At 35.5% G+C, this 17,391-nt stretch overlaps 2 protein-coding genes across 4 annotated transcripts; one reads left to right on the top strand and one right to left on the bottom strand.

Moving 5' to 3' along the window:
• The first annotated feature begins 447 nt into the window (after window positions 1-447).
• fxyd7 (FXYD domain containing ion transport regulator 7) lies at window positions 448-4,154 on the top strand. 2 transcript variants are annotated; one of them, XM_065260978.2, is made up of 6 exons: window positions 448-615; window positions 2,052-2,090; window positions 2,173-2,247; window positions 2,590-2,620; window positions 3,208-3,248; window positions 3,331-3,498. In XM_065260978.2, exons 1-6 carry the CDS (start codon window positions 600-602, stop codon window positions 3,348-3,350), a joined length of 222 nt encoding a protein of 73 aa, XP_065117050.1. In that variant the 5' UTR covers window positions 448-599; the 3' UTR covers window positions 3,351-3,498. The 2 variants fall into 2 exon arrangements, with proteins under 2 accessions (XP_065117050.1, XP_065117049.1); XM_065260977.2 differs by lacking the exon at window positions 2,590-2,620 and having other exon boundaries at window positions 3,331-4,154.
• Window positions 4,106-16,556, bottom strand: nfkbid (nuclear factor of kappa light polypeptide gene enhancer in B-cells inhibitor, delta). 2 transcript variants are annotated; one of them, XM_065260974.2, is made up of 12 exons: window positions 16,004-16,556; window positions 13,310-13,440; window positions 13,194-13,224; window positions 12,890-13,095; window positions 11,710-11,939; window positions 9,060-9,165; window positions 8,828-8,974; window positions 8,680-8,731; window positions 8,362-8,534; window positions 7,777-7,893; window positions 6,024-6,188; window positions 4,106-5,875 (listed from the first exon to the last, which is right to left on the bottom strand). In XM_065260974.2, exons 1-12 carry the CDS (start codon window positions 16,017-16,019, stop codon window positions 5,807-5,809), a joined length of 1,443 nt encoding a protein of 480 aa, XP_065117046.1. In that variant the 5' UTR covers window positions 16,020-16,556; the 3' UTR covers window positions 4,106-5,806. The 2 variants fall into 2 exon arrangements, with proteins under 2 accessions (XP_065117046.1, XP_065117047.1); XM_065260975.2 differs by lacking the exon at window positions 16,004-16,556 and adding an exon at window positions 14,174-14,385.
• Window positions 16,557-17,391: the final 835 nt, after the last annotated feature.

Consider the following 17,391-nt stretch of genomic DNA (forward strand, 5'->3'; position numbering starts at 1 on the left):
TTTTTCTTTTAAATATGTATAACATCTGTTATGTGCGTAGTAAATGTAAGTGGATACTTAAGGTCCAATAGATTGTAGCATGAACATTACGAGGAAACTCATCATTATCATTAACTAATAATCATCATTGAATAATTACTTTTTGATACTAATTTATTAATTTTTATTATAACCTATGATCTATGTTCCTCAGCAAACTGTTATTGATAATGCAAAAGTGTGTTCAGAGCTGATAATAAAAACCAGTAATAGTTTCTACAGTATTCAGGTCCTTCATCCTCCGGCAGGTCACAGTCACACTGGCTGCTTTAGGTGTGGTTTTGCGCAAATGGCTCCGTGGACTCTGTATAGTGGGAGGTGGTTGTTTGGCTCGGGATCCCCACTGCAATATCCAGCAGGCTTCATGTGTCAAACGCTTTGAGGGTCCCGTGGGGAAACACTGGCGCAGCTGCACCGCTAGACGGCGCAAGCGCGCAAAACCTAAATCGCAGCATTGGCGCAGTCTTTCTTCCAGTCTTCATTCACGGTGCTGCATTACATTCTATAGCAATATCAAGAAAACCCTGCCGGCTGCTTCTTTAATACAGAAAACTGCAGTAATGGCAGCTCCAACAGGTTTGTCTATTGCATGCACTTACTTTTAAAAACGATGCAATTCCTTTTGTTATTCTCAGTATTTTATTAATTCTTTATATTACATAAGTGTTGAACGGGTGAGGCATGTTTTGTTTTGCATTTTGTGTTGTCGTGAGTATATTGCATAAATAAAATAAAAAAGGTATCCGTCTTAAGAACAACATTAAGCATGTATTATGTACAATAATTTAAAATCCAGGATTCTGCTGAATACACAATATGTTGTTGCCCTGCAGCTTTTACAAATGTGATTCTTACTTGGTTCATCTTCACTGTATATCCTATTTAAAACTGGTGTTTTTAAAGTGCTGTTCATCTAATGGCACGTTTGAAATGTGTGCAAAGTATTGCATAAAGATTTGAGTGCGCTAAAGGGCGTCGCTGTAGCAACCTCAGATGAGATGGGCTGCTGAAAAGCGCTAAGCTGTCAAAAGACATGAAAGTTCAGCAGGACACAATTGCATATTCTCATTTTTTAAAACCAGTTTTAAAAGTTCAAATCTGGTTTGTCTATTCTTAATCCTAAACAGTATAGCCTAATAAAGTGGTCTGAGATTCGGCTTCATTTTGTAATGTTTCGTATTATAATTATATATATAGCCTATATATTTTGTTTAAATAGGGTCACACACACGGCATACAACCTTTTTATTGATTATGACTAGAGGAAGGTCTGTGGTGACTGCAGTATCCCAGCTTTTTGCTGAGCAGGCAACTTCAGCTAATCAATAATCCACACCACTGACGTCATTTACCTGAGTTTGCAAAGTGGCTCGCGCCCAAAACATTGACAGAAGCTTATTAAGATAGCAATATATTATGCAATTGTTGAATGAATTATGAATTTCAGTCAGAATGTGTCTCAGACACAGAACTGCGCCCTCTAGATGTTCAATAGCCTATTGCAGATTTGATCCGTTGATCGGTGTAGTATTAACTGTATATTTAAATTTAGAAGAGAAGCATCTGTCCATGGTGCTGAACTCAATACCCTGCATTACCTTCCTAAATAACTTCACAGCAATCTTAAAGGAATTGTTCACCGGAAAATGAAAATGATATCATAATTTCATCCTCTTGCCATTCCAGGTCTATATATAGCTTCTTTTGTTCAGTTGTATTAAGTTATATTATTTATGAGTTCTATTAAATCATATCATAGCTCTTCTCAACTTTGTAATGGCATTGAATTTTTAGAAGCTCCAAAAAGCACATCCATCCATCATCAAAGTAATCCATATGATTCAATATGTCTATTAAGCTAAACGATACGTTTGGGGGATAAAATCATTATTACTTTATGCATATTTATTGACACATGGATAGTTATGGGATAATTTTCATTTTCTGGTGAATCATTAAATTATGCCTATTGCTAAATAGACTGAATTTTACTTTGTTTCAAATTTTTACAGAGTCATACAAATATTTGGACCAGAGTGCCTTTAACTATGGTAGGTGGGCAAATATTGAATTAAAATCATTCCTTTAAACATTCAAATATGACTAAATTTAATTTTAAATATGATTGAACAGATTATGAGACATTAAGGACCACGGGTGTCATCTTGGCTTCGGTTATGTTTGTGGCTGGGATTCTCATTGCTCTGAGTAAGTCAATCAAACTAGTAACAGTTCAACAGTTCTTTTTCATTTCTAGTCATTTTGTCAGTTTGTCTATCTGTACATGTTTAACACCAGCTAATGGTCACCTTCACACGTCAAATCTAAATTTACTAATCACATTTTCTTGGTCAGTGAAGGGAATACATCAATAAAATCAAGAGTTTCAACCATTTATTGCATTACATTACCAAAAAGTTGGTAATTTTGAATAAGATCTCAATCTGAATTGGCCACACGGTCCCAAAACAGTTCTTCTAAATGTCATCTTTCACTATCATCATCATTTCTCTCTCTCCGTTTCTCTCAAAATGTTTTTTGCCCCGACAGGTAAAAAGTGCAAATGCTCAAAAGCATCCAAGTAAGAGTTTTTCCAAGCAAATGTGCAGCCTTGACTGTGCATGTGGAATGAGTCTTAATACGGGACGAGAGAACGTCTGGAAACTAGATGTGCATTAAAACTATTGGTTATGCCTGCATATTAATTATAAAAGCTGCTCGAAATGCAGCCTCTAGAGATTTTTAAACTGACCAGAACACAAACACTGTCTATCCACCCAAACAACAAATGCCACCCCCTCAAAATACTCAAACGACCCGTCCCATGTTAAAAACAGTGTCACTATTCCTGGAGCAAGCTAAAATTTTGTCATGAAATAACAAAATATCTGAATGTTGTTTTTTACACGACACAAACTGATAAGAAGAATGAATTTGGTATCAGTGTTTATTGAGTGAATAGACAGTGTATATCAATGGGAGTCTCAGCATGTCTTCAAGAGCTCAACTGGCTAGTGAGCCCAAACTTGTGACTTTCATATCCTTGCATACAAACCTTTGTTAGAGTTTGTGCCTTATCGAAGAAAATGCGATTCGCGCAGAAATACGCATGCCAGCCGAATGTTTCAGGGTGTTTACAGGATAACTGCTTTTGCTTTATACTTACAGATCAAGTCCAGATGAAGGCCTTCAGCCACAAAAGACAGAAAGTACGCCTTTACTTGTATACTAAAAATCGAATGCAGTCATATTTTATTTAATCTTTAATAAACATTACCATTTTTTTTTTAGTTCCCCCTCAGACTGTGTAAAGAAGATACATATGTGCGATTTGTTGGCCCATTTCACAGAGGAAATGCTCAGACGAAGGTTACTTACAGGAATGTGGAGGAAAGTAGAACATACTTGACCTCTTTTTGTAACCTCAGCTTGAATGGTGATCTATTGCTGTATTTTTAGGTCTCTTTAACACTTGTGCTACAGTTTGTCCATGTTTCTTTCTATTATTCATTATAACTGAATGACATGAATTATCGTATCTTTAAAATTTAAAAGCCCACTTTACCTGAATACAAGGTTTTGGAGAAATGTACCTTATCTGGCTATGATTTATTTGAATATGCATGGAAAATTGCTTTATGGAATTGGTTGAAATGCATAAGAAGTTGAACGTGGTCATGTCTATTTTATCAGCATGGATATACACTGGTATGTAAATATGTTAGCTTATGATTTAACAGCAACTGAATGTACTTACAGTATTTAACAAATATTTGAGGAAGCAGCACATGGTAATAATATATTATAACAGTACTGTATAATCTATCAAAAGATAAACGGAAGCGTAAGGGAGGAAATCATTGTGATATTTTGAATCACATTATTCCATTGGCATGTTTGACTGTTATTGGAGGAATGTTTATTAATGGTTATTTATCATACTTTTACACTAAAATGATTTTTTTTGTTGCTTATATGATGGAGTTTGTTATGAGTTTGATTAAAACCACAGTCATATTAAAACGCTGGAAACAATAATATGAAAGTCCATTTTTATTTATGATCAGATCACATCTGTCATGTACCAAAGTCAATAAAAAATTAAGTTACAGAGATCTTGGTCTTTACTTTGATTAACGTGACCTAGCCAGGTGACATACACACATACATTTATTAAACATTCATGATCTTAAAAGGTCATTAAATATGGCATTCTCAAACTGTGTACATGCACAGCAAATTTTAATGCTAGATTTTATAGACATTGGTTTTGTCAATGGTTTTATTCATTACTGTGTTTACAATGTTTACTAAAACAGTGATCAGTTTCACAAATGAATCAGCTCCACAAATGAACTCATAGCAAAGTGAACGCTTTGTCTTTGTTATAAAAGTGAATCAATTCTCATAAATCCACAGTCCTCCCTTTGTTTTACAAGAAAGTGACATTAGCGTGTTTTCCCTCATTTGAATTTCCTGAGGGACTCTGTAGGTACTTCAACACAATGAATCATGCAGGTTATAAACCGTCTGCCTTTCTCTTCGTACATCTGACTCAACCTCTATTATATAAAATCTTGATACAAGATAGATATTATCCCCACATTACAAAAATCATACTTTTATACTTAAATCAGTTACATCTTAATGATGATTACAACCTTACGATCTTGATACTATGGTCTTAAAGACAACAGCAGTGTGGTTGAGTATAGTTTAACCTCAGAACCCCTGACATTTCACGCCCTCATATGAATCATCAAAATAACATATTCACAAATGACAAATCTCCTGTATAGACATCTATGATATCATATGTGCTACTGAGTAATGCACATTACATCAGAAACTAATGTCATGTTAATCATACAATGTAATAAATACTGTAACTGATCTTCTCCCTGAGAGAAAGTAACATACATTCTTTGATAAAGAAAGTTCCAGTTGGAACTAATGAGGTTTGTACAGTGACATCATATGAGAACCTTTTTCTATTTTAATCCTCTAAAAGCTTCTATGTGGTGTTTTATAGGTACCATAATGTTGATCTGAGGAATGATTCAATACTCCAAAGAACAATAGAGCAACTCAAGAACTTTATACACAGTAAAAATGGTTCTTGATAGGAAGAGAGTTCTATGCTGTGAGGCAAATACCCATTTAAGAGACATTATTTTTAAGGTAACAATTCTAGAACTCTCTTTTGTAGATCACAAAATAATAATATGCAACATACAACAACCAAATACAATATAAATACGTTAAAAAAAAACCAAAAAAAACAATTCACCACACAGTGGGTTCCAGTTGTTCATATAAACGAACCAATATGGTTCATAAATTATACCTAGACTGGTACTGACAGTCCTAATGACGATTTCATTGAAATCACTATAAATACATAGTCATGTATGATCGCTTTCTTCATGCTACATAATAACACCCAATCACTGAGTGAGGTTTTACATTAACTGTGAATCAGTTTTATGATGCAGAATCCAATCTGCACTATACTGTCATACTAAAATGATGCAATACGTAAAAATCCCCATAAGAAGATACTATAGGTAAAACCCATCCTCCTCCAGAGATAACCTAGTTCATTCGAATTTAACTATTTATTTCATTCTAATCTGACAATGATCTAATCAAAACTCTTGATGATGGCTGATATTTTTTAAGACTGAAGTATACATACTATTGTTTGCAGATGACGGTATCTCTATTGAAAAGGTGGGGTACATTGGGACTATAAAAGTAGTCCTAGTCACTCTTGGTCCTGTAAGGATGTAAAACGCCGTCTAGAGGCACTTTTCTTCTTCAAGATGAGTTTGAGCTAAATTTTAGAGGGGGAACAAAGAATCAGTTGTTGCATATTCTCCTCATTTGTTATACTCAAATACTTATACTTAAACTGGCAGACTGCCCAGCCAGACCCCTGATGAGCTTAAACATTGCTTTATGAATAAAGAAAAGCCTCTTACCCTTTCTCCTCTGTCCCCGCTCTGCAGTAGATGAGCGGGTTGGTCGTTTTCTAGGTTGCGGATGCTGGGATCAGCTCCACATCTCAGCAGCAGCCTGATCAATTCCTCCTGACAGGGGCTTCCATGAAGCCCCGCGGCCATGTGGAGGGCTGTGTGCCCGTGAGCCTAAAAAAATATATTTGGTACACATTTATTATTATATGTGACCCAGCTAAAATCCGTTTTTGCTACGAACCGTTTTCACATAAAATCATCCTGCATTATGTAAAGAAAATTTGGTGAAATATAACCTTTATATCTTTAAATCTTTCCCTGACATTGACGAGTTATCTTGTAAATCAATGGCGGCCGGTGACTTCTTTTTTTGAGGGCGCTCCATGCGAAGTTCGTCATTTCAAAATATGTGTTCGGCGCGTCAAGTGAACCTGTGTGCATCACGTGTCTTGTCAAAATCAGTGCCTGCTGCATATGCATCTAAAGGGTTTATGATAATAAAAGAGACGCTCTCGTTTGCCAGATACTCGCATAATCTCATGCATAATCAGAGTTTACTGTTAAGGAAGTGTCTTGCGTTTATTTTGTGAATGTGAGCGTCTATTTTATCATAAACGGTTTTGACGCGTGTGCAGCAAGCACTTATTTTGAAAAACACGTTATGCACATTGTTCACATGGTTCAAACACATATTTTGAAAACATGAGGAACACACATGACACTCCGAACACTTATTTTAAATTTGTGCCCCTTGGATGAGCAGTCACGAGCCGCCACTGTTGTCAATTAAGAAAAATTGCTTCCCTGCCAATGACTCTTCCCTGAGTTTTTAGGACAAAGAAAAGGTTAGGCTATTGTTTTCGCTATTATCCACTAGGTGCTCTTACCAGACTTAATAAATTTAAAACTCTGTGTATATTTTTAATCATTGTTCTGAATCTGATCTCTAACAAACGTGCTTTACGAAATGCAATTATCTCAGCTTTTTGCTAAAAAATACCACAATTTTGTTATAAAAAAAGAACAAATGAAGATAAGATGTTTTTGTCAGTTTGTTTGTTTGAAAGCAGACGGGTTGTTCTTTTATCTGATATATTGTATGTTTATATATTAGAAGAAAAAGTTCTGAAAGCTATTAAACTTTTGTAAAAATCATAAAAAATGCTGGTGCTGGCTGGCAACTTAAAAAAAATGCTGGCGGGGAAAGAGTTAATCTTGATTAAGGTCATGTCAAAGATTCAAATTAAAGTGAAATTAATGAGTGAAATCAAACTATGATTTTGGGGCAGTTTCCCGGACAGAGATTAGCTTAATCCAGGACTAGGCCTTAGTTTAATTAGGAAATGTAACTAGTTTTAACAAACATGCCTTACTAAAAATATTACCTGTGTGCAATTTGAGGCAAAACAATGGGCCCTGATGTATTTTATGTCAGTGCAAGTTGTTTTCAGTTTGGGGAGCTCTTAAAAATGTTTTAGTAAAAAAATGGCCTGTCGTATGCTTAAAGTTTAAATAAAAAGATTTAAAATATAAAGATTAACCTAGCTTAACATAACCTTTCCACACAGATAACCCAATGATGGTGGAATTAGTTATCACTTTCACATTTACATTGAACAGTGATGATCATGTAAAAAAAACTAAAGATCAAAACAATTGCTGACTTCTATCCTGCAATGACTGGAGTATGTGATAAATATAGCGCATGACTACATGAAACCACTTCAATACAATATAACTGATATCATGTGTCTCTTACTTTCAGGTTGATGAAGGCCGGCATATCAGGGAACGGCAGACTCAAGAGAAAGCGCACGAGATGGATATTCCCCTCCTTCACTGCCAGGTGAAGAACTGTCTTGTTGCTTTTGATTTCCTGAAAAGGTTGAAGCAATACTAGTCAACAAAGTGAAACCGAAGCGAGATCAAAGGCGCCATGGCATGAATGAGATTTCCTACTTGTGAAGCACTCTCAAAACGAAACTAATGCGTATGGAACAATGACACAATCAATTGTTTGTCTGTCTCTCAGAAAGGAACATTTGGAAAACATGTTGTTTTTTCCCATACCGTGGAAATATCTATCGTCATTTTTTAAATGTCAATACCTGTGATTTGTTTTGTTTACAAAGCACTTCTGAAAGAAAAGAAATGCTCAGGAGGTGAATAAAACAATTGTCCTGAAGATATATAACATTAAAGGGACACTCCAGTTTTTTGAAAATATGCTCATTTTCCTAGAGTTAAACATCTTAAACATCTAAACATTTTACATAAAAAAGTCTTTAGCAGGGCTTTCACAGGCAGAGTCACATATTACAAACTAGTTAAACAGACATAGTACCTGGCTGGTTATTGTGGCCCCAGCATTTATAATTAACCGCAAGCACATCAGTTTATCTTCTGCCTGAGTCTGCAGACTGCCATCAGCGAGCCATGTTGAAGATGAGGAGCAGGCATTTATAGCCTTCATCGTCCCACAGTGAGAGATCACAGCACAGTGCAGAGCAGTCAGACCTAAGACAGAAATATTATTATTAAATAAAATTATATATTATTATTTATTATTATTATGTACACTCACTGGCATACATATGCCTTTGAGGATGATAAACATGAACACTCAAAATGTCATTTTATGAAATCTCATACAGGTTCTTACCTTCAAAATTACGAGCCTCCAGGTCCACTCTGAGTCCAGTGGAAAGAATAACCTATGAATTCATAAAAGAGTTTTTTTTTTTACTTTTATTTGCCTTTGTGATTTTGAATTATGTATGTACATACAATGGACAGCTTAGCCCACTAACCTGCATGACTCGGGGGAAACCATAGGTGGCAGCCAGATGAAGTGCGGTTTGACCATTAACATCACATGTGGTGATGTCTGCACCAAGTGAGAGTAAGTCTTGGACTATCTCTGGCTGATTGGCTGCTACAGCCACCAGCAAAGCAGTCTGGGATAAAAGAGGACAACTATTTAGTTTGCATGCGAAATAAAAAAGGCCTTTATTTATTTAACAGTATTGTTATGATCTTCACCTTGCCCTTGTGCTCCTTGGAGTCCAACTTCCCCAGTTCAAAAAGTTTCTCTGCAGCAGCATAAGCATATTCCCTCAAACCTTTAGCCGTGTAGATATGTAAAATCCTAAAAAAGGGAGAGAAATAAATAGGTTTCAGTTCTCTATTTGTCCCGCAAGGTCCGTTTTCATTTGGAGTGACTTGTCACAGGACTCATAGGATGACAAACTTAAGAGCTTATAACTTCTCTGGTGAAACACCTAATGATATGGTCTGATGTGGCCACATCATTTATGACGCATTATGGGGAACTAAACAATTTACATAAACACTGTACTGTATCAAAGATTTTAGAAATAACAAGATTAAGCACCGCTATTACTTTGAACATGGGGAAATGCAATGCTCAATATGGCTCCTCTGATGATGGGAATCTCGCCTTCCAGTTAAGAGAACCAATTATTATTATTAACCGATGATAAAAATGTGTTTTAACCAAATTTGAGCTTAAGAAAATGTTATGGTACAGTTGATGTCAGGTATAATTGTTGGTCAGAAATATGTTGTTTAATTAAACGATTTTAGAGATATCTGTCTTTCCCCATTTAAGTAGATATGACTTCACTCCCGCATGACTGAAATAACTGCCCGGAGGCGTTGCAAACATGGCCGCATAGTGGCGCAACATCCCTAAAGGGACTTTGACTGTATAAACATAATACAAATGTAATTTTCTTTATCATGCTATAGCATCAGGCTAAATCATTCCAGCATCATGTTAATTATGTCAACAATGCTAAATTATGTTTTTATCATGGTAAATCATGTTAGCATCATGTTAATTATGTCAACATTAGGCTATGCTAAATTATGTTTGTATCATGTTAAATCATGTTAGCATCATGGTAAATCATGCCAGCATCATGCTAAATCATGTTAGCATCATGCTAAATTTTGTCAACATTCTGCTAAATTATTTTTGCATCATGGTAAATCATGTTAATATAATGTTAATTATGTCAACATTATGCTAAATTATGTTTGTATCCAGGTAAATCATGTTAGCATCATGTTAATTATGTCAACATTATGCTAAATTATGTTTGTATCCAGGTAAATCATGTTAGCATCATGTTAATTATGTCAACATTATGCTAAATTATGTTTGTATCCAGGTAAATCATGTTAGCATCATGTTAATTATGTCAACATTATGCTAAATTATTTTTGCATCATGGTAAATCATGTTAATATAATGTTAATTATGTCAACATTATGCTAAATTATGTTTGTATCCAGGTAAATCATGTTAGCATCATGTTAATTATGTCAACATTATGCTATGCTAAATTATGTTTGTATCATGTTAAATCATGTTAGCATCATGGTAAATCATGCCAGCATCATGCTAAATCATGTTAGCATCATGCTAAATTTTGTCAACATTCTGCTAAATTATTTTTGCATCATGGTAAATCATGTTAATATAATGTTAATTATGTCAACATTATGCTAAATTATGTTTGTATCCAGGTAAATCATGTTAGCATCATGTTAATTATGTCAACATTATGCTAAATTATGTTTGTATCCAGGTAAATCATGTTAGCATCATGTTAATTATGTCAACATTATGCTAAATTATGTTTGTATCCAGGTAAATCATGTTAGCATCATGTTAATTATGTCAACATTATGCTAAATTATTTTTGCATCATGGTAAATCATGTTAATATAATGTTAATTATGTCAACATTATGCTAAATTATGTTTGTATCCAGGTAAATCATGTTAGCATCATGTTAATTATGTCAACATTATGCTAAATTATGTTTGTATCATGGTAAATCATGCTAGCATCATGGCAAATTATGTCAACATCATGTTAAATCATGTTAGCATCATGTTTGCATGGTGGTAAATCATGCCAGCCTCATGTTAAATCATGCCAGCCTCATGCTAAATCATGTTAGCATCATGCTAAATTTTGTCAACATTATGCTAAATTATGTTTGCATGATGGTAAATCATGCTAGCATCATGGCAAATTATGTCAAAATCATGTTAAATCATGTTAGCATCATGTTTGCATGATGGTAAATCATGCCAGCCTCATGTTAAATTTTAATAATTATGCTAAATTATGTTTGCATAATTTGCAATGATGCTAGAATGATGTCAACATCATATTAAATCATGTTAGCATCATGTTTGCATGATGGTTAATCATGCCAGCATCATGCTAAATCATGTTAGCATCATTGTAATATTTTGTAGAGTTTTGCCACAGCAAGACTCACTTTTTCTTCGGAAAAGGTACCCGTCTAATTTCCTGTTTTGTCTGAAGATGCGCACCTGTAATGTATGTTTGTATAAACTACTTAATGTCATAATATAACAAAGGCTTACACCTTGTGTAATCTAAACCCTGTCCAGCCCCTTTAAGTCTTACATTAAACCAGACTTAAAGTAATGGGACCGTTTACTCTGAAAAATCCAGGGGATACCATTATAAATAGCTTATTCTGTTACATTGTAAGTAGATAAAATCACCACCCTTTCTAGTTAGATGTGGGTGCTGAACAAGGCTCAGTGCTACAATTGTAGATCATTCATCCTGCAATAAATCGACCCAACATTTACCATTCATATTCAAATTTCCCTAACTTACGTGTCCCCGTCATCATCCTGCCAGGTGGTTCTACTGTAATCCATATTCTGCAGGAAGACTCGAGCCTCTTGTAGCTTCACCATATCCATCTGTGTCCTGTAATCCTGAAGATACGGGGTGGCGTGATCTTCTCTGGATTGAGATGGCCAACACTGTATGGAACTCTGAGCAGAGACAGTTCCGGTCATATCAGTCCCAGATGCAGTAACAGGACAATCGACTGTGATTGACTGTGAGAGAGGAGAGATAGAAACGTGAGATTTTGACAGATACAACTAACCTTTGTTTATCATTTGGCCTTAGCATTTCCACATGCCTTCAACTATCATTCTGCTTCAAACTTGTAAATGTCCAAAGTTCTCTCAAAATCCTCTCAAATTATCCAGAAACGTTTTTACATTTACAACTGTAGGATTTGTCCTTTGAATAAAAAGGTCTGTTTTTGCTCTATTTGGAGGGGTCATGAATAATAATGTCGAGCTCTGCTCTGCTCTGAGGCTCATGTCAGTAGCTCACATTAGTAAACATACCTTGTATGTTTGAGTCTGTATAAGACAAAAATACAGATTTTGAGTAATAGTTTGGAGATTGTTAATGGACGTTTCTGAGTGGTACGTTTCTGGGTTTTCTCAGTATGTAACTGTAAAGTCAATAGTAAAACTTCAGCCTAAACGTTAGCATATAGCATTAACTAGCATGAAGCGCTAAGTCAGCAGTCACAACTTCGTTTTTAGCATTTTAACAACTTTGTAATAATTTAATGTGTAATTTAATGTTGGGGTGTACATCTCAACTGTGACGTCTTTTTTTGCGTGCACAAGGTTTCAATAAAAATGAGGGAACAAACGCATTTGAGGCTTACGATATTTCATTACCATGTACAGAGCTCTTATTATTCTATGCCAGGCTAAATACATTTTTATATTTTATGGCACCTTTAATAAATCTGAAATGCTACAGAACATAATTTCGTACAATTTTTGTTTAAAATAAACACAGCCTCATCGGTTGTAATATCTCTTCAACAACACCACACAAAAAACATGTTTCTTGTAACTCATATTATATTGGGTATAGCATCTACATTCAATCAACATTTTTCCAAGTATCCACATAGGATACTTGAATTCTCTTGTTGGGAATCGCTGCTATATAGCTGATGAGCTAAGTTCAAGCTTACATATTGCTGTGTTGTCTGGGCATCGTGGCACTCCTGCATCTGCCGAGAGCTGTAGCCAGTACCAAGAGTCTGTCCAGTCTGAGAAAAGTTGGACATGAATTGAAACGGATTGCACTGCTGTAGGGAAGAATGAGGCTGATGAATGCTGGGAACTTCCCATCTGTCGTATCTAACAGCTCCCATGTCTGGGTAGCTAACACTGGCCCCTGCAAAAAACCGAAAGAAGAAAAACTATAAAAAAATTGAACCATGAATTAAGTATATTTAACATCCAGCTCTACTTAGCTGAGATGGTCAGGCTTACCGGCAGTGGGAGATTGAACGGATGTCAGCGCCTGTTAGAAACATTTTAAATGATGATTAATGTCTTGCACTTGCCTTCAGATCTTCATGTTAACATGTCAGTGTTTTTTTACTCACAGATGCAGGTCCACCAGCAGTGTAAGTCACTGTAGAGCAGGAAGGGGGTGCTGAGGAAGTCTCCCTTTTTCTCTTCTGCTCCAGGAGTTTCTTCACTGTGGGCAGAGGGTAACACGCCTTTTCCTTTGGTGCTGTTGGCAGGTGTAAAACATTGGATATCTCTCAGTAATGCATTGTCAAATTTAAAAGAGGAGAGTTCACCCTTTCCATTATCATGCATACATAATAAGTATATAAAAATGTAACAAAGCAAAACAACGACAATAAAGTTCATGAAATACTCCTCGTGTACCACTGGACAAGAATACAAAACAGTTATTTATAAGATATAATGAGCATAAATGGACACATACTTAAATTGATGTCCTTGGTGTTATGGGAAGCATATTTCATTTGCAAATCATACATTTGTACACAGTTTACAAAGACAAAATCAACAGTAATTTTATTATTGTAGCAACATTGCATTTTCTAACCCATTATGACAGATAATGCATTGTCACAATTTGCTGGACACCAACATCCTCAGAGCACATTTGTTGTTGTTGTTGTTGTTTTTAAGTAATACTGACTAATCTCTCCAGTAATGTGATTTCCCCAGAGACCATCTTTACTAGTAGGTGTTGATATGACATAAAAATGTATTTTTTTCGTGTTAGTCACCAAGAGTAACTGAAAAAGAAAAGAATGCAAATATGGGAGGTTTCCAGTGGGCATCGGTTTACGTATACTAGAGCAGATGCAAGGAAAGTTTCTTCAAACTCTTGACCCCAAACGTGAGATAAAAATGAAATTTCCACCAAAGGAGCATAACGCTCACCCCTGAGGAAGGTATTCCATCTGGAAAAGTGAGCTCATGCCTACCCTTCTTTTTCACCAGAAACCTTGTGTCTATGGAGAGGGTTCACACAGCACATTTTCTGTTTCCTTTACGCTCCGCTACGCTCCGTTAGTGGCAAACCACATCTTCTTCCTGCATTGGTGACGTACATCCTTTGAGGGGCCCCGTAGGGTTGTGAACAGACTATATTTATATTGTAAATACTGATCCAGAGTCAGATTTGATGCCTTTCACAATACCAGATAGCTAGATTGCACCGAGTGATCGTACTGAGCTAAAATCAGCCACATAAGTGTTGCAATACTTTAACTCACCACTGCATCCATTGTCAAAATATATTAGGAGCATTACAATGTTTTTTTTACATTTTGTCATGTTCTCAAGCTTAGTCGTAGCTTTCTGTAAACAATCATTTTACAGGAAAAAAACTGGTTTCACAAAAACATGCTTAGGTATGCAAGTTTATTTTTATGACAAAGGGGATTCAAAAGAGGAAGGCAATTCTGGTTTAACATGCATGGAAATTCCACTGGGGATGATTCCTTTTCTTATCTATATTTGTATCTGTCTCCATGCTTTTTAGTTTACTTACACTATCAGTTTCAACCATCACTATCTATCACTAACCATCTCACTTTTATAAAGTTAAAGTTAGTGATTCACTAACTTTAACTTTATGGGCTACTGATCTACAAAGTGGATATTGCTCAATGAAGAACACTACTTCACTGGCAACATACAGCACCTTTCGATACCTGTTTTGATTTTAAGTATAACAATTATTTTTCTGGAACTCTAGAAGCTACATAATCAAGCCAGTGGTCAAAACATAAAGTTAAATAAAACACATTACTGCTTGACCAAAAGACATCAGTGCCTTTGCTGTCCGTTGCAACAGTTTCATGTCTACACAAAACGGATTTGACAGAAGCTTTCATCCAAAGCGATTTACAGTGCATTAAAGTTTTACATTTTTGTATCTGTTTATTTTTGTGGGAGTCGAACCCCATGACCTTTTCGCTACTGCAGGAACACATTCAAACGGCGTTTAATTAGGCTATATATTGTGTATAAAGATTGTGTCTTTAAAATGTCCAAAAGGGTGGGCTTTAGTGGCCGGGATACCCTGATGTTTGTATCTCGTAATTTCAAAGACGGAAAACCCTGGCCAATGAGTCACGCGCGTGGGTGTTGTAGCGGGTGATGTAGCGGGGATTCCGCAGATGTCCTCCGGTCTCGTCAACTTTATGTGACACCGCAATTACATTATTGTTTGTTGTTAACACTTCGTTGAACTTGACCTTTTCATAAAGATATCTGTTTTAGTAGACGTGACTCCTTTATTATTCTTATTTTTATTCTCATTTTCACTTATATTTCTAAATTAAAACGTGTCAGTGACTGAGACCCACACCCATCATAACGGGAACTGAAAACATAACAGGGAGGAGTAGTTAATCAAGGGGTTTCTCCAGATATCTTCAGAAATAGACTCAGTTGGCTACAGTTTTTGGAGATCCTTTATTTAAATGAGTTAAGTTTATTTTTAAATCACTAAATTTGGATCACCAAATTTACGTTAGTGCTTTTCCCACTTAAGAAGTCCAAATAAACATGTAAAAGATAACTGCTATTTACATTCAACAGGGCACTGTGTGTGTGTATTCAATTATTAATCAAAATTAGTAAGCTTTTCTGATGATATCTTATTAAAATATTAATAAAAGTTCTTGTCTTTGCCCCCTCTCATTTTAGCATCATAAAACCAGCATCATTAACGTTAATGGTCTAACAGCTTAGCCTGTAAGCAACAAATAAATAACTCTAAATACATAAAAAAACAAAGTACTTACATTTCTGAAAGTGCATGTCAGAATCCCTTTTGCTGTCTTTAAATTTCGGCTCCCACGCCAGGTGAAACGAGTGATGTCAGTCGCAAACCAGGTTCTGTTAAATATCAACTCTTCGAATCTTGATAAACCTTCTGTGCTTCTGTCTGACACTGTCTGTCACAAACTTAAATTGGCACGTTCCACTATGTATACAGAGAGCACGCTGTTTTCAGTCTTCCGTCTAGCTCCGCCCCGCTGCCGTCGATATCAGTCCGCCCACTTTTAGCTCCGCCCTTCCGTTTCAAACTGCAGCCTGCGGAGGTCGCATATGCAGGATGCATGCGTCATTAAGCCTGCATTACATTCGCAAGTCATAAGCATATTACAAAACTTTACGATTAACTAAAAATAATAGTCAACTTTATAGGTGTTAATATTTTGAAATAAGACCGTTTTGATCACGCATACAGCCTAGAAATGCCCCCTCCGAAGGCAGCAGCCTTCAGATTGAGAAACGGCCTAGAAAAACTCTTGAACACATAGACGAAAGCTTTGTGCTTTAAAATAGTTTTACTTTCTTTCTTTCTTTCTTTCTTTCTTTCTTTCTTTCTTTCTTTCTTTCTTTCTTTCTTTCTTTCTTTCTTTCTTTCTTTCTTTCCTTTTATAAAAAAATACTCTCCAATAATCTCTATTATCCGATTATAAAATTACAACGATGATAATCAAAGAAAAAAGGTATATCAGTTCAATAAAAGCAAAGTTTTGTATATTTTATTAGTTATGTAAGACTAGACTTACAGGACATGCCCCATTATTAATTTATTATGCCTATCATAGCATAAATAATGTTGTATAGCCAATAGCCTGTGATTGAACCTCATTTGTATCCTAAATGTCACGAGTTATGTCGTGTTTTGTTCTGGTACTTTGTGGCTATATGCCTTTCCTGTATAAACTGGTAGCGCATGGCACTAGCAATGCCAAGCCCTTGGGTTTCATGTCCAGGGGATTCCATATAATAAAATGTTTAAAAGCCTGAAATGTCTGTTGCTTTGGATAAAAGTGTCTGTCGAATGCATAAATATAAAATGGAATTGGACGAGGAAGACAAGCAAAAAAAAAAAAAAAATCTTTTAGATAAAACAGAGGATAAACCACCAAACATTTGATTTTTTCTCTTAGAGAGGGAAAAGCTTATTATAAAGGATATTTGTTTAAAAAGCCTGAAATGTTCTGTCTAGACTGTTGCTTTGGACAAAACTGTCTGTCGAATGCATAAATATAAAAAGGAATGGGAAGAGGAAGACAAGCAGAAAAAATCTTATTATAAAGGCTATTTTTCATGAACTCATTAACATATTAATTACATAATTATAAATGAAAGAAAACTTATACTGTAAATAAGAACA

Source organism: Paramisgurnus dabryanus, chromosome 13 (assembly GCF_030506205.2).
Source record: "Paramisgurnus dabryanus chromosome 13, PD_genome_1.1, whole genome shotgun sequence".
In the NCBI taxonomy this organism is placed as follows: domain Eukaryota; kingdom Metazoa; phylum Chordata; class Actinopteri; order Cypriniformes; family Cobitidae; genus Paramisgurnus; species Paramisgurnus dabryanus.

What these genes read in the sequence shown, in the direction of transcription:
- fxyd7 (XM_065260977.2), top strand. An exon ending in CCAGAGTGCCTTTAACTATG is followed by an intron (nt 2,091 to 2,172) that starts GTAGGTGGGCAA and finishes ATGATTGAACAG; the next exon opens with ATTATGAGACATTAAGGACC. An exon ending in TCAGCCACAAAAGACAGAAA is followed by an intron (nt 3,249 to 3,330) that starts GTACGCCTTTAC and finishes TTTTTTTTTTAG; the next exon opens with TTCCCCCTCAGACTGTGTAA.
- nfkbid (XM_065260974.2), bottom strand. An exon ending in GGAGGCTCGTAATTTTGAAG is followed by an intron (nt 8,535 to 8,679) that starts GTAAGAACCTGT and finishes TTTCTGTCTTAG; the next exon opens with GTCTGACTGCTCTGCACTGT. An exon ending in GGGCCACAATAACCAGCCAG is followed by an intron (nt 7,894 to 8,361) that starts GTACTATGTCTG and finishes CAACCTTTTCAG; the next exon opens with GAAATCAAAAGCAACAAGAC.